This window comes from Oenanthe melanoleuca, chromosome 12 (assembly GCF_029582105.1).
Source record: "Oenanthe melanoleuca isolate GR-GAL-2019-014 chromosome 12, OMel1.0, whole genome shotgun sequence".
NCBI classification, from domain to species: Eukaryota; Metazoa; Chordata; class Aves; order Passeriformes; family Muscicapidae; genus Oenanthe; species Oenanthe melanoleuca.
In genome coordinates, this window is record NC_079346.1 from 13973298 (window position 1) to 13994387 (window position 21090).

Sequence of the window (21090 nt, forward strand, 5' to 3'; positions counted from 1 at the left end):
GAGGAACTGACCACTCTGAGAAGACACTTTGAGAAATGAGCCTGTGAAATCCTACACTGCCAAATGAGGCTTTGTTTTCACAAACAACATTAAGTCTTGAATACTTCAGTCTTGGCTGACTGTATGTGTCAAGTGAGTCAGAGCAAATGTCCATTCAGCTAGCAGCAGACTCTAAATGAAGATGCTGGTGTGCACTGTTCTCCTGGTAATCCCCTGAGCCAGAGCATATAGACCATGAATTAAAAACAAAACAAAAAAAAATGTTAATCATTAAAGGAATTAAAGTTCTGGTGAACTCTGTCTTGATGAACTTTTATGAACTTGCTTAGTTTAGATCTGAAACTTGGCCATGAGTTATTGTCATTTGGAAACTAACTTCCTTAAAAGTAAATAGTATATTTGTGTTCAATGTCAGCTGCACTTTCCTGCCCTCTAAACTCTAGGATAGCACATCACACTGCCATGAAACTTGCTGCTCTTTAAATTCACAGTTTGAAAGCCATTGAGTTTTGCTTTGGCTGAGTATCCTGTAACAGCAGCAGCCTGCATTTCTGACATCTTTTGTCATGGTGTAAGTATTTATGGCAACCATGTTGTGCTTGAGAGATTTTTCTCTGAAGGTCAGGACAGTTGCAGATGAAACAGCCGATCCCTTTCTCTGCTGGTCCTTTACTGTACCTCTGCAATTTCCAATAAATGTTTGCTGATTAGAAGAATTACCTTTGGGGTAATTTGACAGAACTAAATGCTGCCAACCCTAATGTGCTTGTTCAATAAGTTGACTTAGCAAGTTAAGTACTTCCCCTTTGCCTTATAGTTAGGGCCTTCTTGGTTCACCTAGGTTTGCATCACTAGGTTTGGACCACTCTGCTTAAGTAGGAAAACAAAACTGGATGCTTATAGCATGAAGTTCTCCTACCCCCTGAAATTGGATGCCATCTCTTTTCAGGTTAACACAAAATACTGAAAGATACGTAATAAAAATAATAGGAGTTAGAAACAGCTGCCTGGAACCTCAGCTGTAATTACAGCAGTGTTCAGCCAGTGCCTGCACTTGGCAGAGGTACTGGCTTCTGTGATCAAATCATCCTGCTTGAACCAGAGCTTGGCCATTCTCCAGGCTTGGTGCAGCACTTTCCTGGGCAGGCAATGCCTTTCTCGTGCTGTTTCTCTGGGGAAGTCCCTCACACAGAACAAGTTTCAGTGGATCACTTCCTCATTCTGCTCCTCAACTTCTACTTGGCATAGGCTAGAAGTTGCCAGGAGCTTGCCAGCTGGGCAGTAGCTGTACAGCCCTTGAACTGGGGCCAGCATGAACGCAGCTATGGCAGAGGCTGTGGGGTCTGCTCCCACCTGCTGAGGGTCTGGTTCTTCTATGCAGCACTGATTCAAGGGACCAAGCAACCCCTGAGGAGCAGCTAAGTGATATTCCCCTGTTCTCCTCCTGGATGCTTGGAGCATCCTGAAGCCCAGCAGGTATTTTCTGTTCAGCTGTGGTAGCAGGCTGTAATAGATAAACATCTACGTATTCAGCAGGCTGAGCAGGAGGGTTTGTTCATGTCTCTGTTAGGCTGGTCTGGACTTTGTCATGTTTTGCTGCTGTTCCCAGATGCTTCCTTCTGCACTTAAAATATGATATGGCGTCACTTTTGGTTTTGTCTTTGGAAGAGTAAACAAAACAGAAGCCAGCTACTTAAAACATATTCCTCTGCTGTGACTGGGGAAAATCTCTCCCTCAGATACAGGCATCCACTGTTTGCATTGCTCATCCTCCTGGCAGGGGTTATAGGCTTTGTCTGCCTCACTTGGTTCAAGCCTAACCTTTCTGATCTTTCTATTTTTGAAATGTCTGAAATGTTGTTGCTTCCTCTTACAGATCCTGGTTCCAGCTGCTTCCCACATCTCCCAGAGATGATGAAAAAAGAACTCATCAGTGGGTCAAGGTATGGTGTTTGACAAAAATATGCTTTATTTTGCCAGGGCTTGGTTTATCTATCAGTCACATTGCAGGCCTGGCATTGAGCTGAGAGGCAGAGGAATGTATCTGCTCTCCAAGAGGGAGTATACCTGACCCAGAAATGAAGAGCTGGGTGACTTGCAGTGGGAAATAAATTCTTTTCAGAAGGCCTGAAGTGTTGCAGGAGATTCCTACACCTACAGGCTTTTCCTATACCTCAGGGTAACTCAAAGCAGCACGCCCCAAACTCACCGCAGCTGTAGCACCTCTTTTTTTTTTTTTTTTTTTTAACCTGTCTTCCTATGAAAATCAGCACCGTTCTTCCCTTTTCTGCTTTCACAGGAAAAAACCCAACTTGCTTCCTGAAGGCTGAGTTGGGAGAGGTGGTGCTCTGATCACTGGGTGCTGGCTCTTCACCCCAGAGGGTTTGCCCTGCTGCCAACAACTGCATGTTGCTGTTCCTTGTCTTCTGTGAATGCTTGGTGAGCTTTGCCCTAGGAATAAGCCTAAATTGCTGAGGATCTTCTGGAGATAAAGCTGGAGTCAAAAGCTGAATATGGACACTTTTTAAGGGTCAGAACATGTTAGGAACTGGCTCATTGAATCTGTGTTTCGAGTGGAGGATTTACAGCCATTTGCAAAAGGCTGGAGCTAGACAGTGAAATATCCTCTGATCCTCCAAGCTTCCAGCCCTTAATATAGTATTAAAACTCTGTTGCAGCTGTTTGAAGGATTCATACCTAGATATAAACCATTCTATAGAGGAAATATAGTCATGTTTATACTTCTCCTTTGTGCTGCTGGTGACTCTCGCTCTGTTGACAAGCTCTTCATTCATTGGCATGATCATGACAAGCCTGCTTTCAGCACTGTTCCCAAACTTAGCCAGTGTTTAGAACAGATTGTTAGAGAACAGCAACCTGGCAGTGCTAACAAGGTGAGCTCAGGGGTTGTTCTGGGCACTTAGCCATCTGCTGGGTCTCTGTCACCTCAGAAATAGCCTCCCCTCTTACAGAGAGCACAGAATGCTGCAGCCAAACTGCCTCACACTGGGCTGCAAGAGAGAGACAAGCAGCAGCTCAGAACTGGGTACCAAGACAGGTTGTTCATATTGATCCTGCTGGCATGAAGAGTGTTTACTCCACACAAGGAATTGCTGCAGTGTATTTCAACTAGGAAAACCCTTTCCCCTTGCTTGCAGAACTTTTCATAGCCAATTGAAAGGCTAGTTTGTTACCAGAGAGCTTGTAACGTTTCTCCAGTGAATCATAAAAGGTGCAGACTTTCAGGGTGTTTCTGCAGGTGTCAGAGGGATGCAGCTGGAAAGGCTTCCTAAGGGGGCACTGGGATGTCCCAGGCTGCAGCTGTCCCTGCTGCTCTTTGGGGAACCACTCCTGGGTGCAGCTGAATATGGCCCAGGCCTCTCCTTGCCCACAGCCCTTCAGCCCAAATATAAAAGATATTTGGGGATTTTTCTGTGGCCTGCCCTGGTCACACATATCTTCTTTTCCTCTCTGCAACATGCAGGAATGGTGAGTAGGAAGGAGAGAAGCCAGCTCTGAGTCTTCAGGAGGTGCTTTAGAAGAAGGACTGGGAAGTTCTGTACTTGCCTGTGCTGAGCAAACTCTCCTGTCAGCAGGAGTTTCTCTAGGAAGGCTGATGTCCCCCTGCCTATTCTGCTCATATAATGACTCAGTGTTCATCCTTTTAGTTTTTCCCATGTGACACTTTCCACAGACACTTGATACTCTTCAGCAGGGTCTGACTGATACCCTCCTTTAATCTGCAGAATGGGGACCCAGATTTGGGAAATTCTGAGACAAAGAACTTTTCCATAAGATTAAAGGCTTAAAAGTCAAGGCCGAATGTGATCCAGCCCAGTGCTCAATGTTGTTTAGAAAGCAGCCCCAGGGAGGGGTGAATACTGGAACATGCTTCCATGGCATTGGTAATACTGACCTGCTTTGTTGGTGGGTGGTGCTGGACCATGCAGTGTTACCTGCCCTGGCCAGGCCAGCCCCAGCACCAGGGGCTGTGTGGCAACAAACCCTGCTGGGTGTGGGTGCTGGACATCTGCCCCATGAGTCAGGAATTCCATGTCCCAAAGGTCTCAGCTTCCCTCCTGTGAACTCAGCTAGCGTTTTCCTAGCATCAGTTTTTGTGCACTTTGGGCTCTGGGTTGATGCAATAGTGAGTTCAGTGATGCCTGAACTCTGCTGACCCCTGCAGACACCAGCAGAGAAAGTTCAGGAACTGAAAGCAGCCACCTGCCCTTGGTCAGCAAGATCAGCTCAGCTGAGCCACATATGCTGAAACATTTTAAAGCCAGGTTTGATCTACATTCCTGTAACAGATTTTAAGATCTTAGAGTGGCTTGAGACACTAGAACTGATATAAGTGGAGAGAGATAACTTCATAGATGCCAAGAAAGCTGCTGATGGTATTTTGGCTGGATCCAGCTTGCCAGGTTTTCTCGCTCCTGAATCCTTCTCCTTTAGGCTAGTTCTGGAAACTGCAGGCATATACAAACTCCCTTTACTCCCTCCCTCTTGGATGGCTTAAGAACTGTGTAGCTCCAGAGAGGGAGTAGCAGTGTATTCCTCTGGTTTTTCCTCTGTATTGCTTCTGCATGCAACCCCGTATCACCCTTCCCCTCAGCCCTTCAGCTATACGGATGAACAGTGAAAGTAGTACAAATCCATTGCAAAGACTAGGCAGCAAATAAAACGGGGTATTGCAATTAATAGGGTGCTTTCTGCCTAGCACATGCTTCAAATCTGAAGCAGGAGTATTTTCTCTTGGTGTCCTGAGCAACTCCAGAGCCCAGGCTTTGCAACCCCTTTGCTTTACAACAGCAGAGACCCTCTGCCTGTCGAGAGGACTCCCCCAGCTGTTTCCTGCTGTTGCTATAAATCAGCTTGTGTCACTTTCCTCCCTCTTTTCAAGACTCTGATAACAAGCACCTGGGGCAGCCAGGTGACCTTTGGCTGAGCTTCCTCTTTAAACTCCCGTGGCTTTTGCTTCATTGCCTGCTTGTTACGCAGCAGTAAAGATCTGTTCTGATAGCAGCAGAGGCTGCTGCCATTCCCTTTCTTTTCTTATGCAGCATCAAAGCTCTCTGAATTTGCTTGAACAGATTTGCATTTAGGTCAGGACTCACTTGAGAAAAAGGTGGTTTTTTTTCCTCCTGTCTTTTTTTCAACTCTGTGAGGAAGGGTAATAAGCACAAAGGCACGTGGGAAAAAGAGATATGGGCTCTAAATAAACTGGTTTGGCACAAAGGGGAGGACAAAGTCATTATTAAGAGAAAAAATAAACTGATGTGCAGCAAGCTACATCTTCAGCTGATGTAAAGCAGCCTCTCCCCATGGAAGCAATGGGACCATGTCACTGTCATCAGCTGAGCTGCTTGGTGGGTCTGTTTCCTTCTGCAGTGTCTAACCTGTCTGCAGCTGCCCCTTCCACAGCAGCAGCAAAGGAGCTTGGACAACAACTCTCTGTGCTATGAATCTTCCTCTACATTCTTTGGCTCCTTGTAGCTGTGTGCTTGGACTGCCTAAGTCCCTGCTGTGCTCTCTGGATGCAAAGTGCCAATAACAGGGTGGCTGACACATCCCAGGTGGTCATTTCGACCTATGCCATAACACTGCAGGTTGGTTGCCCAATGCCACTGCCTTCATCTCCAGGATGTATTGGGATGGGACACAAAACAGCTGTGTAGGACCCATTCTGGGATCACGGGGACAGGATGACCTCGTTGTGAGAGTGCTGCTAGCAACTGGGAGATCGGGGTGTAGGTGGTGGTTCCATTTTAGCATGTGCACATTGCATTCACCAACTCCATGTCTCCTGGAGCCTCCTTTGTACATGGCAAAAGACTTCTTCCCACCACTGGTCTTGTTGAGAACCTCAGCTTTTTCAGAAAAAGTCTCATGGTGGCTTTCTGAAGCGTTGTGTGCCGTCCCGTGGAATATTCTTAGAACTGCAAAGGTATGAGTAGAGACTGGCATGCTCAGCAATTTAAGTTTCAACACGACACGTGAGAACTGGGGTTTGTGGTACAGAATTGGTAAACATTAAGTTTAGTTGCTAAACCTAGACCCATGCACTCTAGAGAGAAATTCAGGACTTTATGAATTTGGCTTAAAGTCAAAGGTTAATGATAATTTCATGCAAGAATGACTCACCTGAATTCTGGGAGTGTCTGATGCTCTGCAATAGCTTCTGCTGCTTTGCAGCGTGCAGGTATCACAGCTTTGGCAGGGCTGGCAGTGCAAGGCTCTGTCGATGTGACAGAGGGGGCAGATCCTGGGTTCTGGTCTGTTTCTGATTCACGGTGATACAAACGAGCCCAGGGAAGGACTTGCTGAGAATTACTAGATAATGCCTAGGTGGCAAGCTGGGAAGTGGCATTTGAAAGAGCAAGCTCAGCGCTTTTATCACCCGGAGTTACGGTATTCTTCACCACAAAAGCTGCCAGGTTGGCCCGGTTCATCTCCAACGAGGCCGCGCTGCACATGTCCCCCCGTGCCCCTGCTCCCTTTCCCCGTACCCACGGCGGCTCGGCGGCCCCAGCCTGCCCCCCGGTGCCCATCGGGAGCATGGCAGGAGTCCCTCGGCCGCGGGGACACCGCGGGGACAGCTCACGGCCTGGGGTCTCCTCCCTGCGCTCAGGAGGGGGCTGGCTCCCAGCGCCACCGCTTCTGCGGGGCTGGGAAAACCCCGTCCTGCCCAAACCCGGGGCACGTAATGCCACAAGGATGTTTGAATGGCTGAGCTGGGCGATTCGAGGCTGTCAGCTCTGCCGCTGGACCCAATCTGTGCTTCTTCTTCCTAAGGGCCCCTTGACCCTCTTGACATGAATTTTCTTTAATTCTTTCTCTTGTGATGTTTGCTCTGAACTCCCACAGGTGAGAGTGTCTTACCAGGGATCTGCTGTCACCTCTGGCTGTTGGTGTCACACAGTGGCACCCCAGGGTGAACAAAGAAACCATCCATGGCCATCCTAGATGCTGCTCGTGTATTATCTAGAAGGCAACTTGGGGTGTTTTTTTGGGTGGTGGAATCCTTCAATTAAAGCAAATGTCTCCATTCCCTGCTTTTATAAGTGAGAGTGCAATCACAACATGTTTCTAGTTTTTAATTTCTCTAAAATAGATTGTACAAGATTCCTTCAGGCCTTGGGCATATTTAGCATCACATATATCTTCTTTTTTTTATTTCAGTGCAGAGAAAGAAAAGCTAATATTCAAATGGAAAATAATTTAATGAGAAACAAGTCAGGCCATGCTAGAAGCCACTTCAGACTTCCAGATCCAAAATCCATGGTGATGTGGACAGAAAGGCCATGTCTGAGGGAGGAATGTATCTCTTCAGATGCAGTACCTCAAAGGGCAGGGAGGAATGCAGAGCTTTTCAGGCACACAGACACCCCTGAACCAGCAGACTGTTTACTGTGGGAAGGCAGTGCAGCAGGGAGAAGGATGGATGGCTTCCTGAGAAGACCAATTCATGGGATTGTGTTCATGGCTCTGCATTTATGAACAAAGCAGGAGTGATTCTGATAAAGTAAATCAGAACATCTCTTAAACAGATGGCTTGAGTGATGGCTTGGGCTTTGTTCCCCCAGTCTCTTTGCTGGGTCATTTATGGATGGAAAGGAAACTTACTGCTTTTGAGTCTTGTGCTAGAAATTAGGTAAGTGTGTCCCCGGTCCATCTCCCCCAGCTGTTTTTAAACCCACAAGGTGAAAAAAAGAAAAGTGCAATCCTATTCAAGAAGTTTGCAAGGACAATGGGTTCACATCAAGGAATCTCTGCTGCTTTGGGGCAGGAGATGTCAGGAAAAGGATTCTCCATGCTAGAGCTGCTGTTTCTGCATTGCAGGGGTCCAGGGAGCCACATTTCTGCAGGTGTGAGAGAGGCCCAGACAAAAAACTCCCCAAACAGGGCCTTGGGATGTTCAAGGCTGCAGCCATCCCAGCTCCTTCCTGGGGACATGCTCCTGGTGCAGCCAGACATGGCCCAGGCCTCTCCTTGCCCACAGCCCTTCAGGAGAGCTCTGTGCACACTGCTGGGCTCTGCACTCCCACCATGGTGGATCTGGGATGGAGAAACAAATGCCCTTCAGAAGTTTCTCCTAGGACTGCTCCCCCAGCCAGGGCACCACTGCCAACCATCACTGAGATGTCACCTGCAATGTCCCCACAGCACAGCACAGGCACCACAGTGATATGCCAGAACATTCCATTGGAACCTGCTGTCTGTTGGTGCCAGTTGGCCTTTGCCTGCCAGCTGGTAGGACACAGCCAAGCTGTCCAGGGCGATGGCCATGGAGCGAGAGTTCTCATCCCTGCGCTTCCCACAGAAGCTTTGGAAAATGCTGGAAAGTGGCAAGTTTCAGTCAATTTGGTGGAGTGAGAGTGGAAAATGTGTGGCCATCAACAAAGATCTCTTTGAAGTGGAGGTTCTGGGCAGGGAAGGACAGCAGGTCTTCCACACACAGAAAATTAAAAGTTTCATGCGACAGCTGAATGCATATGGATTCACCAAAATGCAGCGGAATTTCCAAAGATCTGCCTCCCTGCCTGAATTCCTGGCAGAGGAAGCAGCAGCTTCTGCTCACAGCCAGGTACAGCAGCTGCTCTGCACAGCAATCAGCACTTGTGATAATCTGGGGGAGGAGGGGGACCTGCACAGCAAATAAGGCCTCCCCATAGACTGCCTTTTGCAGGTTGAAAAGAAACGCTTTTTATAAGGGGGCTTATAAAAATGAGGGAGAGTGACTTTTTGTGCAGACAGAGAGTGACAGGACAAGGAACAGTGGTTGTATAGTGAAAGAGGTCAGGTTTAGATTAGATGTTAGGGAGGAATCCTTCCCTGTGAGTGTGGTGAGACCCTGGCACAGGTTGCCCAGAGAGGCTGTGGATGCCCCATCCCTTGAAGTATTCAAGGCCAGCCTGGATGGGGCTCTGAGCAATCTGGGATAGTGAGTGGCATCCCTGCTAAAGGCAGTGGGGTTGGGACTTGGTAATCTTTAAGATCCCTTCCAACCCAAACCAGTGTGTGATTCTGTGATGGGGGGGATTGGGATCGGAGTGAGTGGTCTGGTTTTCATTTCCTTCTCAGGCTGTGCTCAGGCATGTTTGACTGAGTCTTTCTGACTAGTAGAAATGTGGATAAGATACATTTTGGTGAGATCTGATGAGTTTGAACTCATTAAAGGCACAGACAGATTGAGCATAACCTGATTTCTCTGAATGTCTTTACTCCACCTCTTGCTGCATCAAATCTGAAACCTCCCTGTGGCACCTGCCCAATGCCAAGCAGGTGCATCAAAGGACCAACAAGATTATCTGCCTCCTCATAGCTGAAGCTGCTGAGAAATAATGATATTTGGTTTTCAAAAGCAGTTGTTCTCCTTTGGAAAATCCTACACTGCTCTGCTCTCAGGAGGCAAAACCCCAGGGGTGGTGATGCCTGAACACAACCATCACAAGCTTAAGTGTGATCTTTAGGTTCTACATGGCCCTCAGAGTACATGATCCTCTGCTGCAATTTGGAGTAACTTTGAGGTTTCCAGTCTTGGGATGGTGGCAACTAACTCTTCTCCTTTGCCTGTTTTAGATCCTCTACTACTTTAACCCCAGCTTCAACAGAGCGCATCCCTGGCTGTTGGAAACATGCAAGAGGAGAGGTGTCCTCAAAGGAAGGGACCCAGACACAGAAAAAATGGAGGAAAAGCCCCTTTAGAAACCCAGATGGTCAACTCAAGCTCCATGGAGAGGCAGATCTGGGCTTCACGCAGGTGCCTGTCAGAAAGCAGTGTCCAGTCCATAGGGTCTAATTAATAGTGCTGTTCTTAGACAGAGATAAATAGAGTTGGATGAAATAGACTTGAATTGACATTAAACCACTGGAAGAATGAACCTTTCTCTGTTGTCCTGAGCTCTTTGCACAACCCCAGGGTGACTTCCTATTTTGAACAATTACAGTCCAAGCAGAATCAACTGATCTCCCACCAGCTGAACCAAATCTTGGAAGTGACCGGCCCGGCTTCTTAGCCCTCGACAGCACGGGCCTGGGGTGCTCCCCTGGCTGAGATCCGGGGACCGACTCCAGCAGGCACTGGAGGCAAAGGAGTGGCGTGCTTGGGCACTGAACGGGCTGCCCAGGGAGCGGCACCAAGCCTGAGAAATTGATGTAACAGCGCCGGAAGGGGCTCTCCCCAACGTCCTGAGCCCCCTGACGGGGCCGGCTGTGCTCAGAGGAGCCCGTTCCACGGCCCCGCGGAGCTCCGGTACGGCGCCCGGCACCCAGCACGGCACCCGCCCCCTCCGCCCGGCCCCGCCCCCTCCGCCCGGCCCCGCCCCCTGCGCCCGGGCCCGCCCCCTCCGCCCGGGCCCGCCCCCTCCGCACGGGCCCGCCCCCTGCGCCCGGGCCCGCCCGGCCCCGCCCCCTCCGCCCGGGCCCGCCCGGCCCCGCCCCCTCCGCCCGGCCCCGCCCCCTCCGCCCGGCCCCGCCCCCTCCGCCCGGCCCCGCCCCCTCCGCCCGGCCCCGCCCGGCCCCGCCCCCTCCGTCCGGCCCCGCCCCCTCCGCACGGGCCCGCCCGGCCCCGCCCGCCCCCTGAGGGCGGGGCCGTCGCTACGGGGCGCGCGCGGCGCGGGAACCGAACGGCAGCCGCGGGGCATCATGGCCGCCCCGAGCGAGGTGAGAGCGGCCGGGCCAGCCCGGAACAGCCAGTGCGAGGCCGCTGCGGCGAAACCGGGGCCTTCTGGATTGCTTGGGGCACTGCCGCTGAGCGCGGGCGGCGGCGGTGGCAGCCCTTGGGCCGTTGTGTCCGAGGCGGAAGGGTTGTGGCTGTGCAGGGAAGAGTGAAAGGGGAAGGCAGGGCTGGTGGCAGCCCGGGGTGTCTGGTGCTGTGGGGGGCGGTGCTGGGCTTAGGGGGATTCAGTGCTGCTGTGGGGTGGCATCATGCAGGTGGGGCCGGGGATAGAGGGGCTAGAGGAGGGTAATGCTGCTGTAGCCCTGGGTCGGGGGTGCTGTTGCAGCTGGGGTTGGTCTGTGTTTGTGAGAGAGGCACCTCCAGGCTGTTGGAGGGGCTCTGCATCTGCGGAGGGCTGCCCTGTTCTGGGGCTGGGGTGGGCGCTTGTCTGAGCAGGGGGCTCTGGTCAAGTCTTGAGTGGGGAGAGGCTGTGATGGGCATTGCCAGGGAGGCAGGGGCAATACGTGTGAGAGCAGGGATGAAGGCTGATCAGCCTGCCCTGAACTCTGGGCAGTTTTCAAGTGTTAAAACCTCTTGAAATAGTTATCTCAGGTCTTTGATTTTTGCCTGACCTCAGGCTTTTGTTGGCCTTTGCAGCAAGGTGCTGTGGTTGTGTGTCAGTCTGTTTTGCTGCAGTTCTCATTCCTCTTACCTGTGTCACCAGGTGTGTTAAATCTTGGGAGTTTGCCTCTTCTGTGCAAATAGTGGCCTCTTGGCTACACTGGAGCTGAGATGAGCAGCTGTCAGAGCAAAGCTGAGCTTGGCTGCCTGCTCAGGTGATCATGGACATGGCTTATCTGTCCTCCAGTCAGCTTTAGAGTTTCTGTGCCAGCAGCGTGTTGTAAAAATGCATGAAGGATTTGTGTGGTCACTCAAGAGCCAAGCTAATAACAGCTTGGATAATTTGCTTCTTTTAAAATTTATGGTATATGTGAAATTTGTGTTTTGTGTTGTGCAGTCACCTGCACAACAGTTCTTGCCTCTAGCTCTTTCTTGTGCTGTGAATATGTAAAAAAAAATAAATATAAAAAAGAAATATAAAGTGATTTTATTGTACAAAGATGGTTCTTAAATCTGTAGTGTCTGAACATTCTTGTCTTCTAGGAAGATCCATCCCTGGAGAGGCACTTCAAAGGCCACAGAGATGCTGTCACTAGTGTGGACTTCAGTAGCACTAAGAAACAATTGGGTAAATTGTCTGTGTTTTGATGGCCAGAGTATAAAGAGCTGCTTGGCTTTAGTTAGGTGGGGAGAGGAGTGGAAGTAACTGAGCTCTGCAACAGCAAAAGGTCCTGCTGGTGCTTCCTGCTAACAGCAAATTGAGCACTGCTCCACTCACCTTGCAAGCTTGTGTTTTTAATATGTTGAGAAGAACTGCTGAGCTGACTTTGGTCAATATTTTGCCACAGAGGAGAGGTGTTGGAGGGAAGGTGAAGCCAGGGTGCTTTTAAGTCACCAACTCACCTTCTACTCTGTAGTGACATTTAACCTGCTGTAGCTGATACCTGCCTCTGCCAATAAGAAAGTGATGAGATAACCTTCATTTCCTGAGTGCCTGGAAGATTTTCAACCGGTGTGGCTTCTGTCTCTGCAGCTGTTGCATGGCTGGACTCTTGGAAGTAAATTGTCAGTCCAAAGTAATGCATCACTGGCCTTGGTTTTTTTTAATTACTAATGAAATTAAATGCATGACAATAATGAAATACTTAGCTTTCAATAGCTGGTGAAGCTTCAAGGGCAATGTGTTGAGGCTGCTGGAAACTATGATGGTGAACTGAGTGTGAAATGTAGTTTTAGTATAATTGGAGAACTAATGCAAGTTTGTTTTTGTTTTTCCTTTTTTATTTCAGTCAGTGGCTCAATGGATTCATGCCTGATGATCTGGAGTATGAAGCCTCAGATGAGAGCCTATCGCTTTGTGGGCCACAAAGATGCAGTTTTGTGTGTCCAGTTCTCACCTTCTGGTCACCTTGTGGCTTCAGGCTCTAGAGACAAAACAGTGCGTTTGTGGATCCCTAGTGTGTGAGTACCTGTTCCCTTCTGCCTCTCTTTGTGTTTAACTATGGCTTGGAATTTCTCCTTGCTTCTTTGTAGCAGTTCTCTGGCTATGGGACAGGGAAAAGAAGAACCACTGTGTCTTTTTCTTCTCTTCAGTCTGTGAGTATGGAGCTCCTGGTGGTACAGTGTATCCTTGAGGCAGATTTTGGACCAAGAGTTCCATAAACCTTTTGGATCTCTAAATATGCCTTGTGTTTATTTGCCAGAAAAAATGCATCTTGCATTTATTTGGAAATGATGTGTAAAGAAAAATGAACGCATTTGAATTGTCTTGCCTGGCTGACTTAATGGCAGTTTACTCACAGCTGTACAGCATCAGGTGTGCTGAATTCAGTTGTGTTATTTCTTGTGTGATGTGGCACTGGAATGGCCAACTGAGCATGGACCATTACACGACCTTCTAACAGTACCTCAGTGTCTTTTTACACTGATGTTTTCATAAGTGTTTAAATGCTTGCACAAGTTAGCTGTAGAATTTTTTCCCCTTTTACAGGAAACATGGGTTGTTTCCTGTTGGATTTGCCTCCAATATGGAACTGGAGCAACTGATTTTAGCTGTGTGTTCTTTATTGTTCATGGAGCATGAGCAAGTTTGGGGTTGATCAACGTTTTTATCCTAATGTGGTCACGTGCAGTTCCCATAAAGTGGTGGTTACTAGCACTGCTCAGCATACAGCAGCTCTGTGTTTTCAGGTACAGAATGTCTTTGCTGCCCTGTTGTGCAATTTTAAAGAGCTCTTCTCTTTTGTGTAGCAAAGGAGAATCCACTGTGTTCAAGGCTCACACAGGAACTGTGAGAAGTGTTCATTTCTCCAGCGATGGCCAGTCCTTAGTTACAGCTTCTGATGACAAAACAATCAAAGTGTGGACAGTTCACAGGCAGAAGTTTCTGTTCTCACTGAACCAGCACATCAACTGGGTTCGCTGTGCCAGGTGAGTATGGCTCTCTGATGAGCAGAGATGGGCATTTATCCCTCAAAGCAGAGGCTCAGTGTCATGGTCTGGTGCAAAACATTTCTATTCAGGGTGATTCACGTGTGTCTAGTGACTGAAAGATATTGCTGACCTGCAGAGACATCCTTTGAGTAATAGTCTGCACCTACTTTGTCTTGCTCCAGTAATCTCTGTCAAACAGAGGCTTTCTTGCTTTGTCGTTTGTTCTGTGTTTTGTTTTTACCTGGTACAGAGAATTCTGGGTCTTGAAGTTGCTGATAGAAAAAAGGAGAGATTTATACTGTTATTTCAGCTTCATTTCTTTGCAGTTGTCATGCCCCTTGTTAAAATGATTGCTTGTGCTGCCTCCAAAATGTTGTAAGTGCTGCCATGATGATAACGTTATTTCCTAAAAACTGTTTCAGGTTTGGTTTCAAGGAGCTATTTATGCATGCATGTATCTAGGATAAAGCTGTGGTTCCTCTGTAGGTGAAAAGTTCATTACAGTCCTGGAATGTGGTGGTGGCAGTGGCTGGTAGCATTAGAGATCCCCAAGGAAGAGCAGAAAGGATGGTTTTCCAGTATGTCTGATGATGTGTGGTTAGGGACTCAAGTCCTGATGCTATAATGTGTATGTCTCTGGAGGGAGATCTGTATCTGTCATATATATGATATTTTGAGATGGGAATTTAATATATTCCCCTAAGGCACTGCAATGGTGAAGGCTCTGCTGTAGCTGTTTTCTTGTGAGTGACTGTGTTGCTCTGAACTCTTGTGTCAAAGGCAGAAATTGTTTTGAATCAGGGCAGAGAAGCAACTTGAGGTACACTTAAATTGAAACAACTAAGACACAAGATCTTAAGCCAGACTCAAGACTTTCCTGAGGGTTATTTTACATGCTCATGGAGTTAGGGATAGTTTGAGTACTTAGGGCTTGCTTCTTTTTCCTCAACTTATTGATTGGATTTTCACTCTCACTGATGCCTATGTGACTTCTTGAAAAGTGAGATGTGTTTACCAACATACTTTGACACCTGGCCAAATTCAGTTAACCCTGTACTCCTTTCATTTGAGGGCTTTTCTTAATTGCTGTAACTGTTGCCTTAGATTCTCTCCTGATGGACGACTGATAGCGTCATCCAGTGATGACAAAACTGTCAAGCTGTGGGACAAAAACAGCAGAGAATGCATTCACTCCTTCTGTGAGCATGGAGGGTAAGTACCTGGTGGTGATGTCTGAAGTGGGGTTAGCTGGGGAATTTACACCAAGTTTGTGAGGTTCAGAGGTCCCTGTCCTGGCAATTATAAAACTGCTTAAAAAACCTCTAATTAGCACCTCTTACAAAAGTAGCCAGTCTGAGGGTCCAGACCAGAATTGCCCTGGCCCCTTTGACTGCTCAAGGTTAGTACTGTAAGGTTATATTTCAGTAACCATCCAGCACATCAATCCTCAGTTTCTTTGTGCTTATTTATTTTTGGAGATGCTTAAATTCCTTATTTCTTCTTTTATTTTGCTTTGAGTTGACATAAATTACAAGTGCGGAAATCTACTGACAGAATGTCACTTGGATGCTTTGATTCATTTTCATGTTATTAAATAACAAAGTTATTCAAAAACCCCACTTTGCATTCAGAAAAATAGCTGTTACATTTGGAGTGTTGAACCACAGCAAAAGATAATTTACCCAGAAACAAAAAAGAACTCTTCAGAGAACTGAGGCTGGAATCTCCCTAATTTATTGCTGCACTGGATTTCTAGTGCAATATTATGTTCTTTCTAGGTAAGACAAATATTAAGACTAATTCAGACATCATTTTTTTCAGTGCTCTTAAGTATGTGTCTTGTCCAAACAACCTATTGAAATAACTTTTTCAGCAGTTGCTACAAGAATACTCAAAAGATAATTAATTTTATCCAGTTTGTTTGGTGAGGAGTTACAAGGTATCTTTCCCAGAAGAGGCTGAAGCTTTTATTGTACTCATGTGTTCAAACTAAAAATTGATTTGATTCAGGTCCAGAAAGAAATTTGGCCTCAGCCTTGCTACTTTCCGAGTGGCAACATATGATTTCAGGCACAAATTCACTGAGTTCCATCTTAAATTTAATTAAACAGAAGAAAAATCTCTGTTCAGTCTTGTACACATCACTCTGGAAATAATGTTAATTTAATAGAAGACATATATTATGCAAACATTAAATGAAGACTTGAAAATGTTGTTGTGACAGTTGAATCCATCAGATTTCAGTAGGTTTGTCTACAGCTCCTACACCTGTAATGTGAACTGCTGAAGATGTGCTTAGGTAGGAGCCTGCAGTCTGCCTAGGGTTAGAAGCAAGGTCTTAAGAGAAATTCAGCAAAGTAAATTTTCATCTCCTCCTTTCCTTAATATTCAATGACTCATGATGTACCTTCCCTTGTTGAAAAGACTTTTTTGCTCTTTGGCAAGAGTTGAACATCAGCAGTTGGGATTGATTTCCATTGACAGGTTTGTGAACCACGTGGATTTCCATCCCAGCGGAAACTGCATTGCTGCAGGGTGCACGGACAACACGGTGAAGCTGTGGGATGTCAGGATGAACAGGCTGCTTCAGCATTATCAAGGCAAGTCAAGAGCTTACAGGAGTTCAACCTTTCCATGTATTGATGCTAATTGCTCTGAAGTCCAAGGATTGTTTCTCCATCAGCTGCTGCTTTTCCAAAAAGACACTAGGTTAGGCCTGCCAGCGGGAGCCTTTCTTCACCAGATGCCATGTTTTGCTTTGTGTTTAGCTCCAGAACTAATTCTGAAGCTGACCTGTGTTGCAGGTGGGCATAAGTCTTAGCTGTGATGCCATTTGACTTGTATTCAGTGTTATTGAGAAGGTGGTATGCAATAAAAAGGTCATGGCCTTTACCTCTGAGTAAGCCTATAGGAGGAGTCAGAATTGTATTCCAGCAGTTCAAAATTTTAGGTTCTTTTATGAGAAAATTAGGAAAAGTTAAAGAAAAGGAAAATCTAAAACAATCAATTGCAGTTCTATTCTATGGTGATGTTTGTGGTTCCTTTTCCAGACTGTGTTTTTCAGCTTCCTTATTTAGCTTTCATGATGCCAAATGGCAACTCTTCCCATTACCTGTTCTTGTCCCACTGATTAGTGCTGCTTTTTGGTAGATCTGGATAGGAAAAGGGTGCTTTCCCATGTCTGCCAGCTTCTTTGAGATTGATTGACCTGTTCTGTGCATTAGTTTCTTGTGCTGAAATGTGGTTCTTTTTTGCTAATAACAGTTTTTTAAGGTTGCTGTGATATTTGAAATACTCAAGCACTGTTTCCAGTGTTGATAGCCTATTAAACTTAAATTTATTAAACTTCACTTTCCCTGAGGAACTGCTTCTGGCATGCTTGTAAAGTAGATCAGACGTGGGGCTGGAGCTTGGTGTGTTCTTTCTGCCCTCAGCCTCAGCTTTTGTGTGTTCCTGCTGTGACAGCCTCACTGCTTCAGTCATTCTTCTGGATCACAGTCACTCCCAGCTCTCTGATAGTTAAAAAAGTCCAATAGAAACCAAACTTTTTGACGATTGTTGTTCCAATTAGTCAGTATTGAGCGTGCAATTTGTGTAATAAGTATTGTTAACTTGTGGCCCATATCAAAACTTGGAAACGCCTTCCTGAAGTCTTGTTGCTAAAATCAGTAGTTTTTTTAAATACTTGGGCAGTGTCAGGTTGTCCTTTAACCTGCTTTATCAGCTTTTCAATGGTGGTAAGATCTGCACTGCATGTTTCCAGCCACAATATAACTTGGCTCCAAAGTCATCTCTTCCTGCTTTCCACTTACTGCTGTTAAATTGTCCAAATCTAATGTGGTTTAGGCTTGGCTGCCAGGTTTATTTTTTGTCTTGGAATGACACATTTCCCTGGTATCCCACCCTTACTGAATGGCATTTTAGTGTGACACCCTTGCTATTGAAGTGATCGTTTTCCTGGGGTGAGTGTTATTTTTAACAGCTACTGTGTAAATCCTGTGTATTGAACTTTGAACTAAAAATAGTAATAATAGCTGAAGAAACCTTGAATTGGCATGGTGGCTTTTTGCAGTCACTTCATGCACCTGTGGCCACAAACTGATATGTTTGTAACATGCTCTGGAGATGTGTTTGTAAGTCCTGCCCTTCTGGGGGTTTATACTCGCCTCCTTTTGGCTAAATCTGGTTTAGTTTTTTGGCTCCCCTGAGAGACTGCCAGTCCTGTCCCACTAGATGGCATCTGTGCCTTCAGAAAGTGCTGCTGCTGCCTGATTTCCAGGGAATCCATTTTAAACATGGAGTTGCATGGAGGAGTTAATAGATGAGTAGCCCTGCCTCGGGCTCTTGCGTCTTGAGGTTGGGCTGGTTTCCAGCACCGATTAGTCTTTTAGCAGTGTTGCTCTTGTTGCCAGCACTTGTTCCAACTGTGACATTTGTAAATGAAAGTTGGAAGTAGAGAGCAAGCTGCAAAACCTTTTGTGTGGTGTGTTTTTCTTTGAGCCAAGCAAAGTATGCTCTGGTCACGTTTACTGTACAGGAGAATACGCAGATGCTTTATTCGGTTCTCTGCTTGGCACTGGCTCTTTTGTACAGCAGGTTTTGTACAGCCCCTACAGAAATGGCCAATGTTTATTGCCTGACTTTTTTTTCCTGTCCAAAGCTGTGTATGGGACACTCTGTAGCAGGTCTATGGAAACAACTCTAACCTGTTTTTTATTCCCATTAAAAAAAATAATTGGTACTTTTATCCAGTTTGGATGGCGCTGATGGTGGTTAACTGTTCAGTAGAGACTGTGGCTGTGTCAAGTTCATCCTAATTTATCTTCTCCCTGGTGATTATTAAGAGTTGCATTACATAAAAGAAGTCTTTTGAGGCTTAGGACAGTTTTGTGCAGCTGGGAGGACTCAATTTTAGCTGTTAACCCTCAGTATAAGTCCCCTAAGAGGCTCTTACCTTGCTAGGACTTGGCTGGCAGAAGGGTGGACTTGTAGCAGCAAGTCATTGGGAGATACCACCTTGTGCTGCACTGGATTTCTTGTTTGCAGCATGGAATCAAATGAGGTGGCAGGATGTGTTGGCACTTTTTTTTTTGAAAGGTTCTATGGTTTGGAGAGGTTTTGTGGGAGCTATGAGCTGCTTTGACAGTAGAGATGAACTTTTCTCTGAGTTTACAAGAGCCCAGAAGTCCTTGGGCACAGAACCTGCAACTTCTTAGGCAGCGATAGTCTATGTGACTTCTTTCCATTATGGAAAGGTTTTTTTGTGATACTGGAAATACTTAATTTACTGTCTGGAACTTGGAAAACGTGATATGTTGCTAACCTTTTCTATTTCTAATGTGATTCCTTTCAGGACTTTCCTTAGCTGACAAGATACATTTACAATTATCTTAATGTAGACACTAAGGGGGTGAGGAATATTACAAATCGCTCAGAATAAGATTTTCAAGAGAGGAAGATATTTATCACTCTTTCATAAAAAAAAAACCTCCACACAGACCTTTTTGTCCTTTAATACATAGCATGATATAGGGTTGGGGATAGAGGAAGATCTAGCTGTGTGATAGAGACAGAATTCACCAACAAGATTAACAGTTTAGAAGTTACCTGTGTTAAGGTTTTCTTCCATGTTTTGTGGCAGTCTGGGTCAAGAGGAGTTGTTTTCAGAACTTTGCTGAGGTATTTAGTGTTCCTGAGAATTTCAAAAGTAGAGGCATTCTGTTTTACAATTGAACAAGGCTATTTTAGGTGCAAATCCACATATGCAAAAATAATACTGGGTTCTAATGTATTTAAAATGTTATTTTCAGGGGTTTCTTAACATGCAGTGTGGATTCAAAATGCACAGCAGACTCTCAACGGAACATAAATTTAGTTGGCTGTGATGTATCAGAAGTAGTAGTTTTGAGATACCAGAACATTTGGAGGGCATATAGTATAATTAAGAATAATTGGATGGTTAAATCCCTCCTCAGGCGTATTAATATTCTGTAATGTCACATACGCTCAGGAAACTGGGCATATGTGAAGTACTGCGTGTTCCCATAAATAAATATGTTCAATAGCCTGTTTTATAAAAGTTTGGGGAAGGAAAAAAGTCATGTATTAAATGTTTAATGTTACACTGAACTTCAGTGAAGTTTGACTTTTCTCCTAGAACATTTTCCTTAGCTTTTTTTTTTCAAAATAAATCTTGGGTTTCATCTTCATGCAGAGAAAATGGCTTTATTACAAGTTCACACTCTTGATAGTTTGTCTATTTGTATTTGTTTTAAATATTGTATTTGGTGAGACAAAGAGGATGTCTGAGGAGATAATGCTTATACTGGACCATTTTCAAGTTGCTTTTATTTCCTAGTTTCTTTTAACCCCAGTCTTGGCTAGAGTCAGATAGTAAAGCAAAACAAGCTGTGCAGTGTCAACTCTGAGTGTCTTCATTGTAATTTCAGTCTTCTCAGGGTCCTAACATACAGATTTTAATCTAGAGTGACTTGAGAGTGAGACCAGCAGTTCTACGGTAGTAAAGTACATCAATGTCCAGCACTCTCACAAAATCCTGTAGTTCACTTGCACATACAGTACATTTTGGGGCTATACTGGAAGCTTTTGTGGCATTAAATCTCCCAGAATAATTGGCAAAACTTCCTTTTTCCTTTCAGTAAAGTAGTGCCTATTTTTACAAGAATTATTGTTCTCCGGTGCTTTGAAGAGCTTTTGTGGAATGTTTCCTCCACAACAATTTTCCTGTTAAATTTTATAGCAGAAAATTGGAATGTGCTTGTGCTTTATTTTATTCTTTTGCCTTGGGCTTATGTAAACTGGTCTTGATGACTATTATACATTTTTTTTCCATCCTTAGTGCACACCTCTGTGGTCAACAGTCTTTCCTTTCATCCCTCTGGAAACTATCTGGTTACTGCTTCCAGTGATTCAACTCTTAAGATTCTGGACTTACTAGAAGGAAGACTTCTCTATACTCTCCATGGTCACCAGGTGAGGCAAAGGCTTTCTTACAGTGATGTACAGACTCATAAAAAACTGAGCAAATCCATGCTTGAGACACTCATTCTTCATGACCAAAAATTGTTTGAAAACTTCCTTGTGTAAAATCATTATAATAATGCTAATAATCTTTAAGGTTGTCACTGTTTTGAAGGGAAGGAGGTAAGGCAGGAATGGAGAGAATGAGAAAGCAAGACTAAAAGTGAGCTCCAATATTGAGGATTCAAGTCTAAGGCAGAAAGAACTCAGAGCAGCACCCTAGACTCTGAATGACCCTCTCAGCCACTCTAATGCAGCTCTGTCTCCAAAGAGCTGCAAATAACTCTTGGCCCCCTGACACAGGTGTTTGGAAGATAAATGCTGTTCACCTGGCA

General features: G+C 45.8%; 2 protein-coding genes across 12 annotated transcripts in view; both read left to right on the forward strand.

Moving 5' to 3' along the window:
* The window catches only part of LOC130258288 (heat shock transcription factor, Y-linked-like), a 28366-nt gene extending 18477 nt beyond the window's left edge, over positions 1 to 9889 (forward strand). For 3 of the 9 annotated variants that reach the window (XR_008841463.1, XR_008841465.1, XR_008841461.1), the window contains 3 exons: positions 1877 to 1943; positions 2300 to 2439; positions 9583 to 9671. Coding sequence is in view for 1 of the 9 variants with exons in the window: in XM_056501522.1 (XP_056357497.1) it covers positions 8282 to 8587; positions 9583 to 9708 (432 nt within the window). In the remaining 8 variants the exon portion in view is untranslated. Of the gene's footprint in view, positions 1 to 1218; positions 1477 to 1876; positions 1944 to 2299; positions 2983 to 3484; positions 5234 to 6881; positions 8588 to 9582 lie in introns of those variants that run through there. The other 6 variants (XR_008841464.1, XR_008841462.1, XR_008841468.1 and 3 more) reach the window with 6 other exon arrangements.
* Positions 9890 to 10578: 689 nt separating this feature from the next.
* POC1A (POC1 centriolar protein A) overlaps positions 10579 to 21090 on the forward strand; it is a 69788-nt gene continuing 59276 nt past the window's right edge. Inside the window, exons 1-7 of one of the 3 annotated variants that reach the window (XM_056501524.1) lie at positions 10579 to 10665; positions 11825 to 11909; positions 12571 to 12742; positions 13532 to 13711; positions 14819 to 14926; positions 16199 to 16314; positions 20574 to 20707. In XM_056501524.1, coding sequence (XP_056357499.1) covers positions 10648 to 10665; positions 11825 to 11909; positions 12571 to 12742; positions 13532 to 13711; positions 14819 to 14926; positions 16199 to 16314; positions 20574 to 20707 — 813 coding nt within the window. In that variant the 5' untranslated portion in view covers positions 10579 to 10647. Of the gene's footprint in view, positions 10666 to 11385; positions 11497 to 11824; positions 11910 to 12570; positions 12743 to 13531; positions 13712 to 14818; positions 14927 to 16198; positions 16315 to 20573; positions 20708 to 21090 lie in introns of those variants that run through there. The other 2 variants (XM_056501523.1, XM_056501525.1) reach the window with 2 other exon arrangements.